This window comes from Salvelinus namaycush, chromosome 20, assembly GCF_016432855.1.
Source record: "Salvelinus namaycush isolate Seneca chromosome 20, SaNama_1.0, whole genome shotgun sequence".
NCBI lineage: Eukaryota > Metazoa > Chordata > Actinopteri > Salmoniformes > Salmonidae > Salvelinus > Salvelinus namaycush.
This window is the reverse complement of record NC_052326.1, coordinates 30400320-30413646: the sequence shown is the minus strand read 5'-3', so window position 1 is coordinate 30413646 and position 13327 is coordinate 30400320. Positions and strand designations below refer to the sequence as shown.

The 13327-nt window shown below is 44.1% G+C and overlaps 1 protein-coding gene across 1 annotated transcript in view; it reads left to right on the top strand.

Moving 5' to 3' along the window:
* LOC120064752 (SLIT-ROBO Rho GTPase-activating protein 3) overlaps positions 1-13327 on the top strand; it is a 105514-nt gene that overhangs the window by 73103 nt on the left and 19084 nt on the right. The window contains exons 11-17 of the mRNA XM_039015367.1: positions 3096-3123; positions 6685-6787; positions 7841-7901; positions 10068-10145; positions 10425-10559; positions 11223-11328; positions 12969-13196. Coding sequence (XP_038871295.1) covers positions 3096-3123; positions 6685-6787; positions 7841-7901; positions 10068-10145; positions 10425-10559; positions 11223-11328; positions 12969-13196 — 739 coding nt within the window. The remainder of the gene's footprint in view (positions 1-3095; positions 3124-6684; positions 6788-7840; positions 7902-10067; positions 10146-10424; positions 10560-11222; positions 11329-12968; positions 13197-13327) is intronic.

Below are 13327 nucleotides of genomic sequence, written 5' to 3'. Positions count from 1 at the left end.
ATGAGCCAGAAATCCCTATGTGATAGGTGATGGGTCTGCAAAATGGCCGCCATCAGGCCCAGTAGTGTTGTGGAGCTCTTATCTAATGAGCAAAGCTGAACCTGGCAGAGGAAGTGGGAGGAGACCACATGAACTTGTTTCTTCTCAAGGGGCAGAAGGGAACCAGGGAAGAGAAATTAAGTTCAAATTCAAAGGCGAGTTGCATCAAAGATATCACAAGAAAACACTAAAGCACCATCGATCCCCACTCCTCTCTTCTCATTTGCACGAGTGAGACATTGCACTGGTTGGTTCCTGTATGTTGTAGCCTCTAGGAGGATCCTGGAGGAGTATGGGTAATAGAAACCCCCGCCCTTCTCGCAGAGGCCCCTCCCAGGGGGACCTTTGTCACCTCAGCCATGAGAAGTTTACGCCCAATCAGTCAGGATGTCCCAGCTCCCAGCAGCACCATCTCAGCAGCTGCTACTGCACCAGAGGTTCACCTAGTAGAGAGGGACAGCAGGTACAACCAGCTGAGGCCATGCACACACACACACAATTTCACCCCATACTCACATACAGTGCACAAACTTGGTCGACATGGATTTGTCTAGTCAGTTTAGGCATCTCTAATGTTCCTCTGTCATCTTCAGATCTCTATGAACTGATACCTCAAACTGATACCTCAGACTGCTTGAATGTGTTTTCATGTGAACATAGCCCACAGCTGGATTGTTTGTGTGATCGTGGCCCAGTGCTGCTGTCTGTGTAGGGACATACCAACAATGTTTAATTATTCAGGTGATCAATCTAGCCTGCTCATTAAGTGTGTGTGTGTGTGTGTGTGTGTGTGTGTGTGTGTGTGTGTGTGTGTGTGTGTGTGTGTGTGTGTGTGTGTGTGTGTGTGTGTGTGTGTGTGTGTGTGTGTGTGTGTGTGTGTGTGTGTGTGTGTGTGTGTGTGTGTGTGTGTACATGCATGAATGTGTTATTAGAGACCATGGAGAATACCACATGGTGCACACATCAGACCTCGCTGTATAGATTACTACAGCACTATGTCAACATGAAAACTAGTCAATGTGACTGGGATAGCTTCCCTCCTGGATTCTGAGTGGAAATCACAGATCTTCTGTATTAGATACTTTAGAGAGGTTCACCATGAATATCTCCAGTTAACGCAGGTAGAACTCACAGCTAGTCATACAAAATACACCATCATAATGATTCGTTGCCTATTGTTAGATTATGGCACTGTATTTGAAATGTAGGTTTAGAATATTGAGACCTCAACTTTACAGCTTTTACATAAAGCATTCGGCTCATTGAACAAAAGTACTTCAGTCACCAATTACTGCTGTATTCTTGTAGTTACGATGAAACACTTAACCCACTTAACCCTTTACACTCATACCCATATACGGGTTGAAAATGGCAGATTTGGGCACTAATAAGCGCCTAAATTGGAATGCTATACATGACGTCAGAGCTCTGACTGCGCTTCACAACATTGTATGGGTTTTGACTGACAGCCGTTCTGAACACCACACGCGACAAGAAGCTGCCCCAATCTCACCCGGTAATTGGGCTACTTTTGCAACTTTTTTGTTGTTAGAGTGAGGGAAATCCTATAAATTAAGATGACTTGATATATTTTAAAAGATGAGATGTTGAGGATTATAATAAATACCACTTTGATGTAGTAAAGCAAGCCAAACACAAATGTGCACTAAATTAAATTTATTTTAATTTGATTTTTTATTTAATGTTTATTCAACGAGGCAAGTCAGTTAAGAACAAATTCTTATTTACAATGACGGCCTACTTGTAAAGCACCCCCGGCCAAACCTTCCCCTAACCAGGACGACGCTGGGCCAATCATAAAACTCATGTCCTTTACAGGGTCAACGTTTCTGATCACTATGTCTGATGTACAGTTACAAGATGACATGGCGTCATACCCTGGGTTGTCCTGAACACAATGAGCTAATGTTTGTTTATTCTTGAAGAGAATCTGCTGCAGCACACGAACCTGAATGCACTCATGACTCCTTTCTATGCCCACCAACATTACCATCTGTTTCTCTGAACTGCCTTGTGAAGCCTAACACTGTAAGATCATGTTTTAGAACTTAGCTAGTCATGTTGGCAATAGAACAACCTTTCAAATCATGCTCACCTGACCCAGATTGCGATTTATAATGGACGGTTTTTGGATTGCGTAAAGTACATCTTATATATACATATGTACAAAATGACCAACTGGAGACCTGAATGGCAGGACAAATCAACATAACATTAAGATTAAGATAGGGCATCTGTACTGCCAACATTATGTATAGAGAAATGGGTCAGTCATCACTATTGTCTCTCATTCAATGCTCAATGGATTCTATATAAAAGAGGCTTTTCTCTACCCTAGCTAATAAACCTTTGATTAACTATTGGCTTTGAAATGAGTTCATAGATGCAGCAGTTAGAGCTGTGGTTAGTGGGAGAACCCTTCTGATGGATATAGATTACAGTCATAACAACTAACTGACTTCTTCACTGCCTAACCTACACTCAATGTCTTGTGTTTACCTGAGATTAGAAAAGGTTTATTGTGTGTGTGTGTATGTGTGTGTGTGCGTGTGTGTGTGTGTGTGAGAGAGAGAGGTGCTGTTTGTGTGTTTTTGGTGAAAGTTTGAAAGTGAAACTATTTGAATATTTGGGTTTGGTGCTTTTACGTGCACATGTGTCTCTGTGTGTGCTGAGACATGCACAGGGCTTAGGGACAAAGGGCTCAGTGAGCTGGCACTGACATTGCACAGTGTCACCAGTGTGAGATGACCCCCCCTGTACCCCCAGTCTTCCACCTCCCACCCAGAGCCCTTTTCTTCCCTCGGGCAGCGGGCCTGCACCCCACAGGGTCCTCTCTGAGGTTTCTACGGCGACAGCTCAATGCCTTTGTCTCAGGGATGCTGTTGTTGCTAGACCATTCAGCTCTCCCTCAATAGCTTTGACTATTCCCATGAAATCCTTCACTGAGCCCTGGTAGAGGAGCAGGAGTTAGCCTGCGCACTGTGCATACCATGCCCTCATATTCTTAATGACATTTCTCTCTTCTGTGTTTGCAGGAGAAAGGGCTGAATGTGGGACTACGAGGTAAGATGTCTTAAGATAACTAAACCATTTCAAATCCCCTGCCTTTGTTCCAAGACGCCTTTTCAACTGAACTTATAGGAATTGGATTTAACATGCACAGTCATTGGGTAGAGTAATAATGATTATTGTATGATGAATATAAAAATGTAACTGTAAAATATACACAGTCCTACACTATCAAGTCTTCAGCCAAATAAACAAAGTCCCTAATTAATGATAAGCTACATCTATGTATGTATCCAAAGATCATGGTGCATATTTAAGGTTATTTGATGTCAGTGGGTGTCTGATACTTCTCTGATAGAGTTCAGTGTGTCAAATTGGAGGGCCTGTTGTCCGGACCTCTCGCAGTCTCTATGGGGGTGTCACAGGGTTCAATTCTCGGGCCGACTCTTTTCTCTGTATACATCAATGATGTCGCTCTTGCTGCTGGTGATTCTCTGATCCACCTCTATGCAGACGACACCATTCTGTATACTTCTGGCCCTTCTTTGGACACTGTGTTAACAAACCTCCAGACGAGCTTCAATGCCATACAACACTCCTTCCGTGGCCTCCAAATGCTCTTAAATGCAAGTAAAACTAAATGCATGTTCTTCAACCGATCGCTGCCTGCACCTGCCCGCCCGTCCAACATCACTACTCTGGACGGTTCTGACTTAGAATATGTGGACAACTATAAATACCTAGGTGTCTGGTTAGACTGTAAACTCTCCTTCCAGACTCACACTAAACATCTCCAATCCAAAATTAAATCTAGAATTGGCTTCCTATTTCGCAACAAAGCATCCTTCACTCATGCTGCCAAACATACCCTCATAAAACTGACTATCCTACCGATCCTTGACATCGGCGATGTCATTTACAAAATACCCTCCAACACTCTACTCAGCAAATTGTATGTAGTCTATCACAGTGCCATCCGTTTTGTCACCATAGCCCCATATAGTACCCACCACTGCGACCTGTATGCTCTCGTTGGCTGGCCTTCGCTTCATATTCGTCGCCAAACCAACTGGCTCCAGGTCATCTATAAGTCTTCGCTAGGTAAAGCCCCGCCTTATCTCAGCTCACTGGTCACCATAGCAGCACCCACCCGTAGCACGCGCTCCAGCAGGTATATTTCACTGGTCATCCACAAAGCCAACTCCCCCCTTGGCCGCCTTTTCTTCCAGTTCTCTGCTGCCAATGACTGGAACGAATTGCAAAAATCACTGAAGCTGGAGTCTTACATCTCCCTCACTAACTTTAAGCATCAGCTGTCAGAGCAGCTTACCGATCATTGCACCTGTACACAGCCTATCTGTAAATAGCCCACCCAACTACCTCATCCCCATATTGTTATTTATTTATTTTGCTCCTTTGCACCCCAGTATATCTACTTGCACATTCATCTTCTGCACATCTATCACTCCAGTGTTAATGCTAAATTGTAATTATTTTGCCACAATGGCCTATTTATTGCCTTACCTCCCTAATCTTACTACATTTGCACACCCTGTATATAGATTTTTCTGTTGTGTTATTGACTGTACGTTTGTTTATCCCATGTGTAACTCTATGTTGTTTGTGTCGCACTGCTTTGCTTTATCTTGGCCAGGTCGCAGTTGTAAATGAGAACTTGTTCTCAACTGGCCTACCTGGTTAAATAAAGGTGAAATTAATAAAAATAAAAAACAAAGGAACAAGCTACTGCAGGTCATACAGGATGGAGTTCTCAGAACATCTTGTTCACATACAACCATTATTTTCTGCTCCATTTACCTTATTGCCAGGAGTTAATACAAACCTAAGCATCATGTGATGCAAAGCCACAATGAGCAGAATGGTTGAGGCTGTGTTTAGAGTTCCGGCTGGATGGCAGAGCGGACAGGGCTGTGTGTCACTGCTCTCTGTCTCTGGGAAGGGCTCCAGGACCGCAGTGCAGATGGAGCAGGCATGCTGTTAGTGTGTGTGCTGTTAGTGTGTGTGTGTGTGTGTGCTGTTAGTGTGTGTGTGTGCTGTGAATGTGTGTGTGCGCACGTGTGTGTGTGATATAAATGAAGTAAATTCCTAGGTGTATTTTAATATGTTTTGTAATATTATTATAAGTTTGGATAAGACTTAAATATATTTTAGGAATGCTACTTTGGTTGAGCCTGACGACTCCTCCACTGCTCTGTCGTTCGCTACAATCTTTAGTCTGAGATCGCCATTGAAGTCGTTTGTGGAGATAAGGGGCATTTTAACAAAACAAATTCATCAGCGATTGGATCGTCTCTAGCCAATCAGAGCATCAATGCCAATCACCGCCGCTTCACCCACGTGTTTTATGGCTCTGACCCAACCCATCGGTTCTGGACCAATCAGACGGCCCCAAATGTGTTCGCATTCGGTGAAGGGTCGGGGAGGTACTCAGATTCAGACTCATTGTGGAGAAGAAACTAACGTCCGTGGGCGTAGCGTAGCGTTTTGCCAGAGCAAGGAGTCTGGGTAGCCAGGCAAACTTTAGTTTGCCCTGTCCATGACCGGCCTTGCCAAAGTACCACCGGTCTGCTAACCACACTGTACTGAGTGTATAAACCATTAGGAACACCTGCTCTTTCCATGACATAGACTGACCTGGTTAATCCAGGTGAAAGCTATGATCCCTTATTGATATCACCTGATAAATTCACTTCAATCAGTGTAGATGAAGGGGAGGAGACAGGTTAAAGAAGGATTTTTAAGCCTTGAGACAATTGAGACATGGATTGTGTATGTGTGTCATTCAGAGGATGAATGGGCAAGACAAAATATTTAAGTGCCTTTGAACGGGGTATGGTAGTAGGTGCCAGGCCCACCGGTTTGTGTCAAGAACTGCAACGCTGCTGGGTTTTTCACGCTTCAGTTTCCCGTGTGTATCAAGAATGGTTCACCACCCAAAGGACATCCAGCAACTTCACACAACTGTGGGAAGCATTGTAGTCAACATGGGCCAGCATCCCTGTGGAGCGCTTTCAACACCTTGTACAGTCCATTCCCCAACGAATTGAGGCTGTTCTGAGGGCAAAAGAGGGGGTGCAATAAATATTAGGAAGGTGTTCCTAATGTTTTGTACACTCAGTGTATATGTGAGGGATAACCTGAACTATCAGCAGGTGTGCTTGATTTTATAAGCTCTGATTAATAATGTTTACATTCAGCTATATATTAGGAATCATTAACCTCTCTTATGTTTTCAACAAGTCAGTCAGAGTGGGTTTTATGAAGGGGCCCCAAGCCCCCAGCCCTCGAGACACTCAGGGACCCAACACTCCCAGCAGCCCAGCCTAGCGCTGCCTAAGGGTTAATTACAGGGCAGAGCCATCAGGTTTAAATAACACACCACCAGTAAGTGGTAAAACGTCTCGTTTTGGTAGAATTTTCAACATTTGGATATGGATCACTTCCTCCTGCCTACACACATAAAAGAAAAAAAATAGAGCAGACGGGGATATTTGGGAAGGTGTTTTCATAACTGCATTTCAGCCTTGCGTGTTCGTTCAACTGTTTCACAGCATATGGTGTTTTTGTTCCCTTCCTCACCCGTCATCTCCCCAGGCCCCCCACTCTACCCCCTAAACCACAGAAAATGCGGAAGCCTAGGCCGCGCTCCATCTATAACCATAAACTGTTTAACGGCAATATGGAGACCTTCATCAAGGTACCCGCCCATGGCTAGGGTGTGTGAATTAGTGCCCTCTGTGGGGCTGGAGAGAGAGGGCAGCTAAGGTCCTCCTCTCTCTCCCTTGCACTCTCTTCCTGCTTACTGCTCAACCTCATCCTGTAACCTCTGTCTTTAACCTCACCTCCTCTTCCTCTCTTCCCATGGCTCTGACGATGCACACAGACATGGTGAAGGAGGATTAGTGTCTCCCTATCCTTTTAGATGTAGTAGTAGCACAGGCCTCTAACCTTGGCTAATCCTCAGACGTGAGGATACCGTGTCTCATAGTCCCCATAGTGGCTCTGTAGAGAGCCCTGTGCTAGTTGGTTCTGTCCCTCACTGCACCCCGTCTCACTGCATCTCAAGCCATCCCAGCGGCCTCTGACCTGTGCTTATCCTCCAGGCCTCCAGGGGGTCTCTGTCTGTCTGTCATCTGTGCTTCTCTAACTGTGTTGCCTCTCTGCCTCCTTCCCTCTGCACCTCCTTGCTGCGCTACTTTCTGCCCCAGGGGAAGACGGAATGCCCGTACCCGCAATCAGGTACTATCAGTGGGGGGTGGTAGGATGGGAGGTAGTGCGCATGGCACGGTGCTGTAGAGTGGGGCCACCTGAAAACTATTACACTAATAGTTCTACATGCTGATTTCTGCCTTCTCCTCCACACGCAGTCATACTAATGAGCTCCAATAGCATGTCACTGCTACTCCACTTGTTTCATGACTGTTTGCTTGCTATAATGAGGGGCTGTGAATAGCAATGGTTTATATCTGTCACTTTAATGGTGCTCATTTGAATGTTGGTGGACACTGCTGTTTATGAAGCCATCAAGAAGAGGCATTTATTTCCTTATGGTGGGGTGCAGGGCAGGCCTAGAATACTCTGTGCTCTGATTAATAGAATACACAGTATGCTAAAATGTATTTTATTATACATAAACAACAGAATCTATCAATATGGACAGTCTAGTATTTGTGGTTAATAATTTTCTTGTCACTGTATTAGTGTCAGTCATCCATGCTTTGCTCTCACTATTGCCATGATTTGCTCTCAGGATTCAGGTCAACCTATTCCTCTTGTGGTTGAGAGCTGTATTCGACACATCAATTTGTATGGTAAGTCTACTAAAATGACACCCTTACTGTATTGACTGCATAGAAGGGTATTCAGAAAGCTATGAACTCCACTGTGAACATAACATATGATATATCCTCTGGGTAGAGGTAATACAGTCACTAAAACATCTCCAGGTCTTGAGACATACAGTGCCAGTCAAAAGTTTGGACACTCCTACTCATTCCAGAGTCTTTCTACATTGTATACTAATAGTGAAGACGTCAAAACTAGGAAATAGCACATATGGAATCATGTAGTAACCAAAAAGGTGTTAAATATCAAAATATTTTTTATATTTGAGATTTTTAAAGTAGCCACCTTTTGCCTTGATGACAGCTTTGCACAATTTTGGCATTCTCTCAACCAGCTTCATGAGGTAGTCACCTGGAATGCATTTCAATTTACAGGTGTGCCTTGTTAAAAGTTAATTTGTGGAATTTTTTCCTCCTTAATACGTTTGAGACAATCAGTTGTATTGTGACAAGGTAAGGGTAGTATACAGAAGATAGCCCTATTTGGTAAAAGACCGTCCATATTATGGCAGGAACAGCTCAAATAAGCAAAGCGAAATGACAGTCTATAATAACTTCAAGACATGAAGGTCAGTCAATCTGGAAAATTCAAGAACTTTGAAAGTTTCTTCAAGTGCAGTCGAAAAACCATCAAGCGGTATGATGAAACTGGCTCTCATGAAGACTGCCACCGGAAAGGAAGACCCAGAGTTACCACTGCTGCAGAGGATAAGTTCATTAGAGTTACCAGCCTCAGATGGCAGCCCAAATAAATGCTTCACAGAGTTCAAGTAACAGACACCTCTCAACATCAACTGTTCAGAAGAGACAGCATGAATCAGGCCTTCATGGTCGAATTGCTGCAAAGAAACAACTACTAAAGAACACCAATAAGAAGAGACTTGCGTGGGCCAAGAAACATGAGCAATGGACATTAGACCGGTGGAAATCTGTCCTTTGGTCTGATGAGTCCAAATTTGAGATTTTTGGTTCCAACCGCTGTGTCTTTGTGAGCCGCAGAGTAGGTGAACGGATGATCTCCGTATGTGTGGTTCCCACCATGAAGCATGGGGGAGGAGGTGGGATGGTGTTGGGGTGCTTTGCTAGTGACACTGTGATTTATTTAGAATTCAAGGCACACTTAACCAGCATGGCTACCACAGTATTCTGCAGCGTTACACCATCCCATGTGGTTTGCGCTTAGTGGGGCTATCATTTGTTTTTCAACAGGACAATGACCCAAAGCACACCTCCAGGCTTTGTAAGGGCTATTTGGTGATGGAGTGTTGCATCAGATGACCTGGCCTCCACAATCACCCGACCTTTTTGGGATGAGTTGGACCGCAGAGTGAAGGAAAAGCAGCCAACAAGTGCTCAGCATTTGTGGGAACTTCTTCAAGACTGTTGGAAAAGCATTCCAGGTGAAGCTGGTTGAGAGAATGCCAAGAGTGGGCAAAGCTGTCATCAAGGCAAAGGGTGGCTACTTAGAATAATCTAAAATATATTTTGATTTCTTTAACACTTTTTTGGTTACTACATGATTCCATATGTGTTATTTCATAGTTTTGATATCTTCACTATTATTTTTACAATGTAGAAAATAGTAAAAATAAAGAAAAACCCTTCAATGAGAACTGTAGGTCTATCCAAACTTTTGACTGGTACTGAACCTGCTATGATTTAACCTCAGCCCCTAGTGAATAACGTGACGGGAGTGTGGTAACACATCACGTGGCAGCACATCACGCATAGGGACTGACAGGTCCCTTGGTCTTTGTTTACTAATCACTTCAACCTTCCCTCCTCATATCTTCATCCTTCTGTCCACGTCCACACCTGACTCCAGCCATAGTGGTGTAGCCCCAAGGCCTGTACCCCCCTCCTGACCCCTCCTTCCCCTACCCCCCTAGACCTAATGAAACCCCCACAAACTGATTAGGGGTTCTCTAATAGAAACCATATGCAGCAGACCATCTGAGGGGCCCTCACCTGGAAGAAGAAAAAACATGTCCCTTCATGACTAGATTACATTTCCTGCTCTCTGTTGTGTGTTCGCCGTTGGTCTTTCATGTATTCGGCCATCTGGGTGTGGGGATAATGGTGGGCTCAGGCTCAGCCTTGGACTCAGTATGATGTTTCTATGTGTTGTTACAGGGCTCCAGCAGCAGGGCATATTCCGTGTGCCTGGATCCCAGGTGGAGGTTAATGATATTAAAAACTCATTTGAGAGAGGTAGGTCCCTGGTGAGACTGGGGGTAAATGGTGATAGATTAGCTTTTAGTTTTTCCTCTACAGCTCAGGATCAATAACACTACAAACTCATTGAACTTCAGACATACAGTAGAAATCTTCATATTATTTTCTACGTGTAACAAGCAAGAATTTGTAAGCCCACCTTAAAAAAAAAAAGTACAGTAATGAAGTATTTATTTGTTAATCTTTTCAGTGATTCAGTTCTGTTGCAGTGGTCAGATCCTCCAAAATAATAACTCTACTCTATTGTTTTACTAGGCGAAGACCCATTGATTGAAGACCAGAATGAACATGACATCAACTCAGTGGCAGGGGTCCTCAAGCTGTACTTCAGGGGCCTGGAGAACCCTCTGTTCCCCAAGGAACGCTTCCTGGATCTCATGTCTACTATAAGTGAGTAGACTCTACACTGTTGGTCAATGTAGTAAATGTGTTCAGGGTAACTGAAATTATACCATATTCCTACCCATCTGGGTGGTGAAATAACACAATTGGGGCTACAGTACAGTACATGCCTTTGGATTATTCACACTATCTAGGTGGGTACCTCACTAATAGAGATAGAATCAGAATAGGAGAGAGAGAAGCCAACCTCCAGGTCCACAGATACATCATCACTCCCCAACCTCTACACCCTACACACACTGCTTTATGGTATAGCAGGGTAGGGTCGAGAGGCACGCAGTGGAACACATGGAAACAATCTCAACACCACCTGTGATTCAGTAGAAACCCAATAGGAAGGGAGGAGAGAGGGGACCACATCAGTCTACTAACTCAGCACAGCTTTGCAGTGTTTTCCCCTGCTCCAGATAGCCCAGTCACTCAAATCACCATATCCTCTGATTTAAATGAGGAGGGGTTATCTATTAATAATAGGAGCGTTTGTGTTGTCATTACTGTACCTTAGTATGACTGCCAGCCCCCTGCTAAAGTCTGCTCATTCTGTATATTCAATAGATCATGGTGTTGTTATGGAGCATCATGTCTTTATTTTCCTCCCATTAATCTCAGTGCCAGGTGGTGTTATGACTCTCTGGCCTTCTTCTGTTTCAGAACTGGAGTCTGGAGCTGAGAGAGCGCATCACGTCCAGCAGATTGTTGTGACTCTTCCTCGCACCGTCATCATCGTCATGAGATACCTGTTTGCTTTCCTCAATCAGTAAGTTGGCCACATTGACATAACAACTCACATATCACAGTCCTCTGTTGTTGAATAGAGTTGTCCCTATACCAGAGAACCTATACACTAAGGGCATTCAGTAAAACAGGATGGAGTAAAGGTCTAAAATTATAACTTTTATAAACATTTCAGAGTCTTGGGGAAAAGAAAAATCCCTGTACTGCACTAAATCAACAAAACAAGTGAATCTCTGCTGCAGTATTCAGAGAGGAAAATACATTGATTTCCAGAGTTATTGAACAGCCCTACTGTTCACCTCCTATTTATTACCGCGTCTGCCAGCAGCTCTTTAGAACTTATTTACGGGCCTGCTCAGAAACAGATCCATCAACCCAGTAATATACCTGTCCTGTTTTATTGGGCTGTTATTGATGCTCCCTTTGCTTGGTTCCACTGCAGAACAAAGCGTTTGATTCCACATTCTGACTTTTACCTCTGTGTTTTATGCCCCCCTCATACAGAGTTAGGCTCTGGGCCAGCTGTAGTTCTTTACTGCTCCAGCTCCACACCACAGCTCCACACCACAGCTCCACACCACACCACAGCTCCACACCACTCTGTTCTGATTATGAGCCCCTCTTAAAACAGATGAGTGTGAGGATAGGCCGTTTGCCTGACTGGGATGCTGCTGGAAGGGAGGATGGGCTTACTGCCCCCTAAACCAGGATGGCTTATTAATAGGCCTGTTAAACTGTGAAGTTTTAAGGGCAGGCTTGTTAAGGTTGGAAGGGTGTGGGAATCTAAGCTAAACAGGGAGACTGAGGAATGTGCTAGCTAAGTTGGGATGTTGGGGGTTAATGTAACTAAAGGTAGGGGTTTAAGGACTTTCTTATACTGAGATGTGGTGGAGGGCCAAAATGGATCTCAACTCATGTAGTAAAGGACATGTTGCTACTTCAGTGAAGTTGTAGATCTCAACTCACTGTAGAGTGTAGAGTCTACAGTCACAGCCATACTCAACCCTCTTTATATTAGAGGTAATCAAATGGCTACCAGGACTATTTGCATTATGTGCCCCCCCTCTTTTTACGCTGCTGCTACTCTCTGTTTATCATATATGCATAGTCACTTTAACTATACATTCATGTACATACTACCTCAATTGGGCCGACCAACCAGTGCTCCTGCACATTGGCTAACCGGGCTATCTGCATTGTGTCCCGACACCCACCACCTGCCAACCCCTCTTTTACGATACTGCTACACTCTGTTCATCATATATGCATAGTCACTTTAACCATATCTACATGTACATACTACCTCAATCAGCCTGACTAACCAGTGTCTGTATGTAGCCTCGCTACTTTTATAGCCTCGCTACTGTATTTAGCCTGTCTTTTTACTATTGTTTTATTTCTTTACTTACCTATTGTTCACCTCATACCTTTTTTGCACTATTGGTTAGAGCCTGTAAGGAAGCATTTCACTGTAAGGTCTACACCTGTTGTATTCAGCGCATGTGACAAATAAACTTTGATTTGATTTGGGAAACAGATAGGCCTCACTTTTATTGGCAAACGTAGGTCTTTGAGTATGTTTAATGGATCCACCCATCAATTCACCTCATAATGTAAATATGAAGTTCATTGGTTCATCTCTCTCTCTCTCTTCCCCTCCAGTCTATCCCAGTACAGTGATGAGAACATGATGGATCCCTATAACCTGGCCATCTGCTTCGGCCCCACCCTGATGCCCATCCCCGACGGACAGGACCCTGTAGCCATCCAGGCGCATGTCAATGAGGTCATCAAGACCATCATCATCCACAACGAGGTCATCTTTCCCAGCTACCGTGAGCTGGACGGGCCAGTCTATGAGAAGTGCATGACTGGAGGAGAGGAGTACTGGTGAGAAGTAGCTAGACCTGGGAGGTCACCATCTTTAAGACAAGCACTGAAGACATACCGTATGGCTAAGGCTAAAGCAGTAATACTGTTACTTGTGTAACCCTGGGTTTATCACCAGTACAGTTAGACTG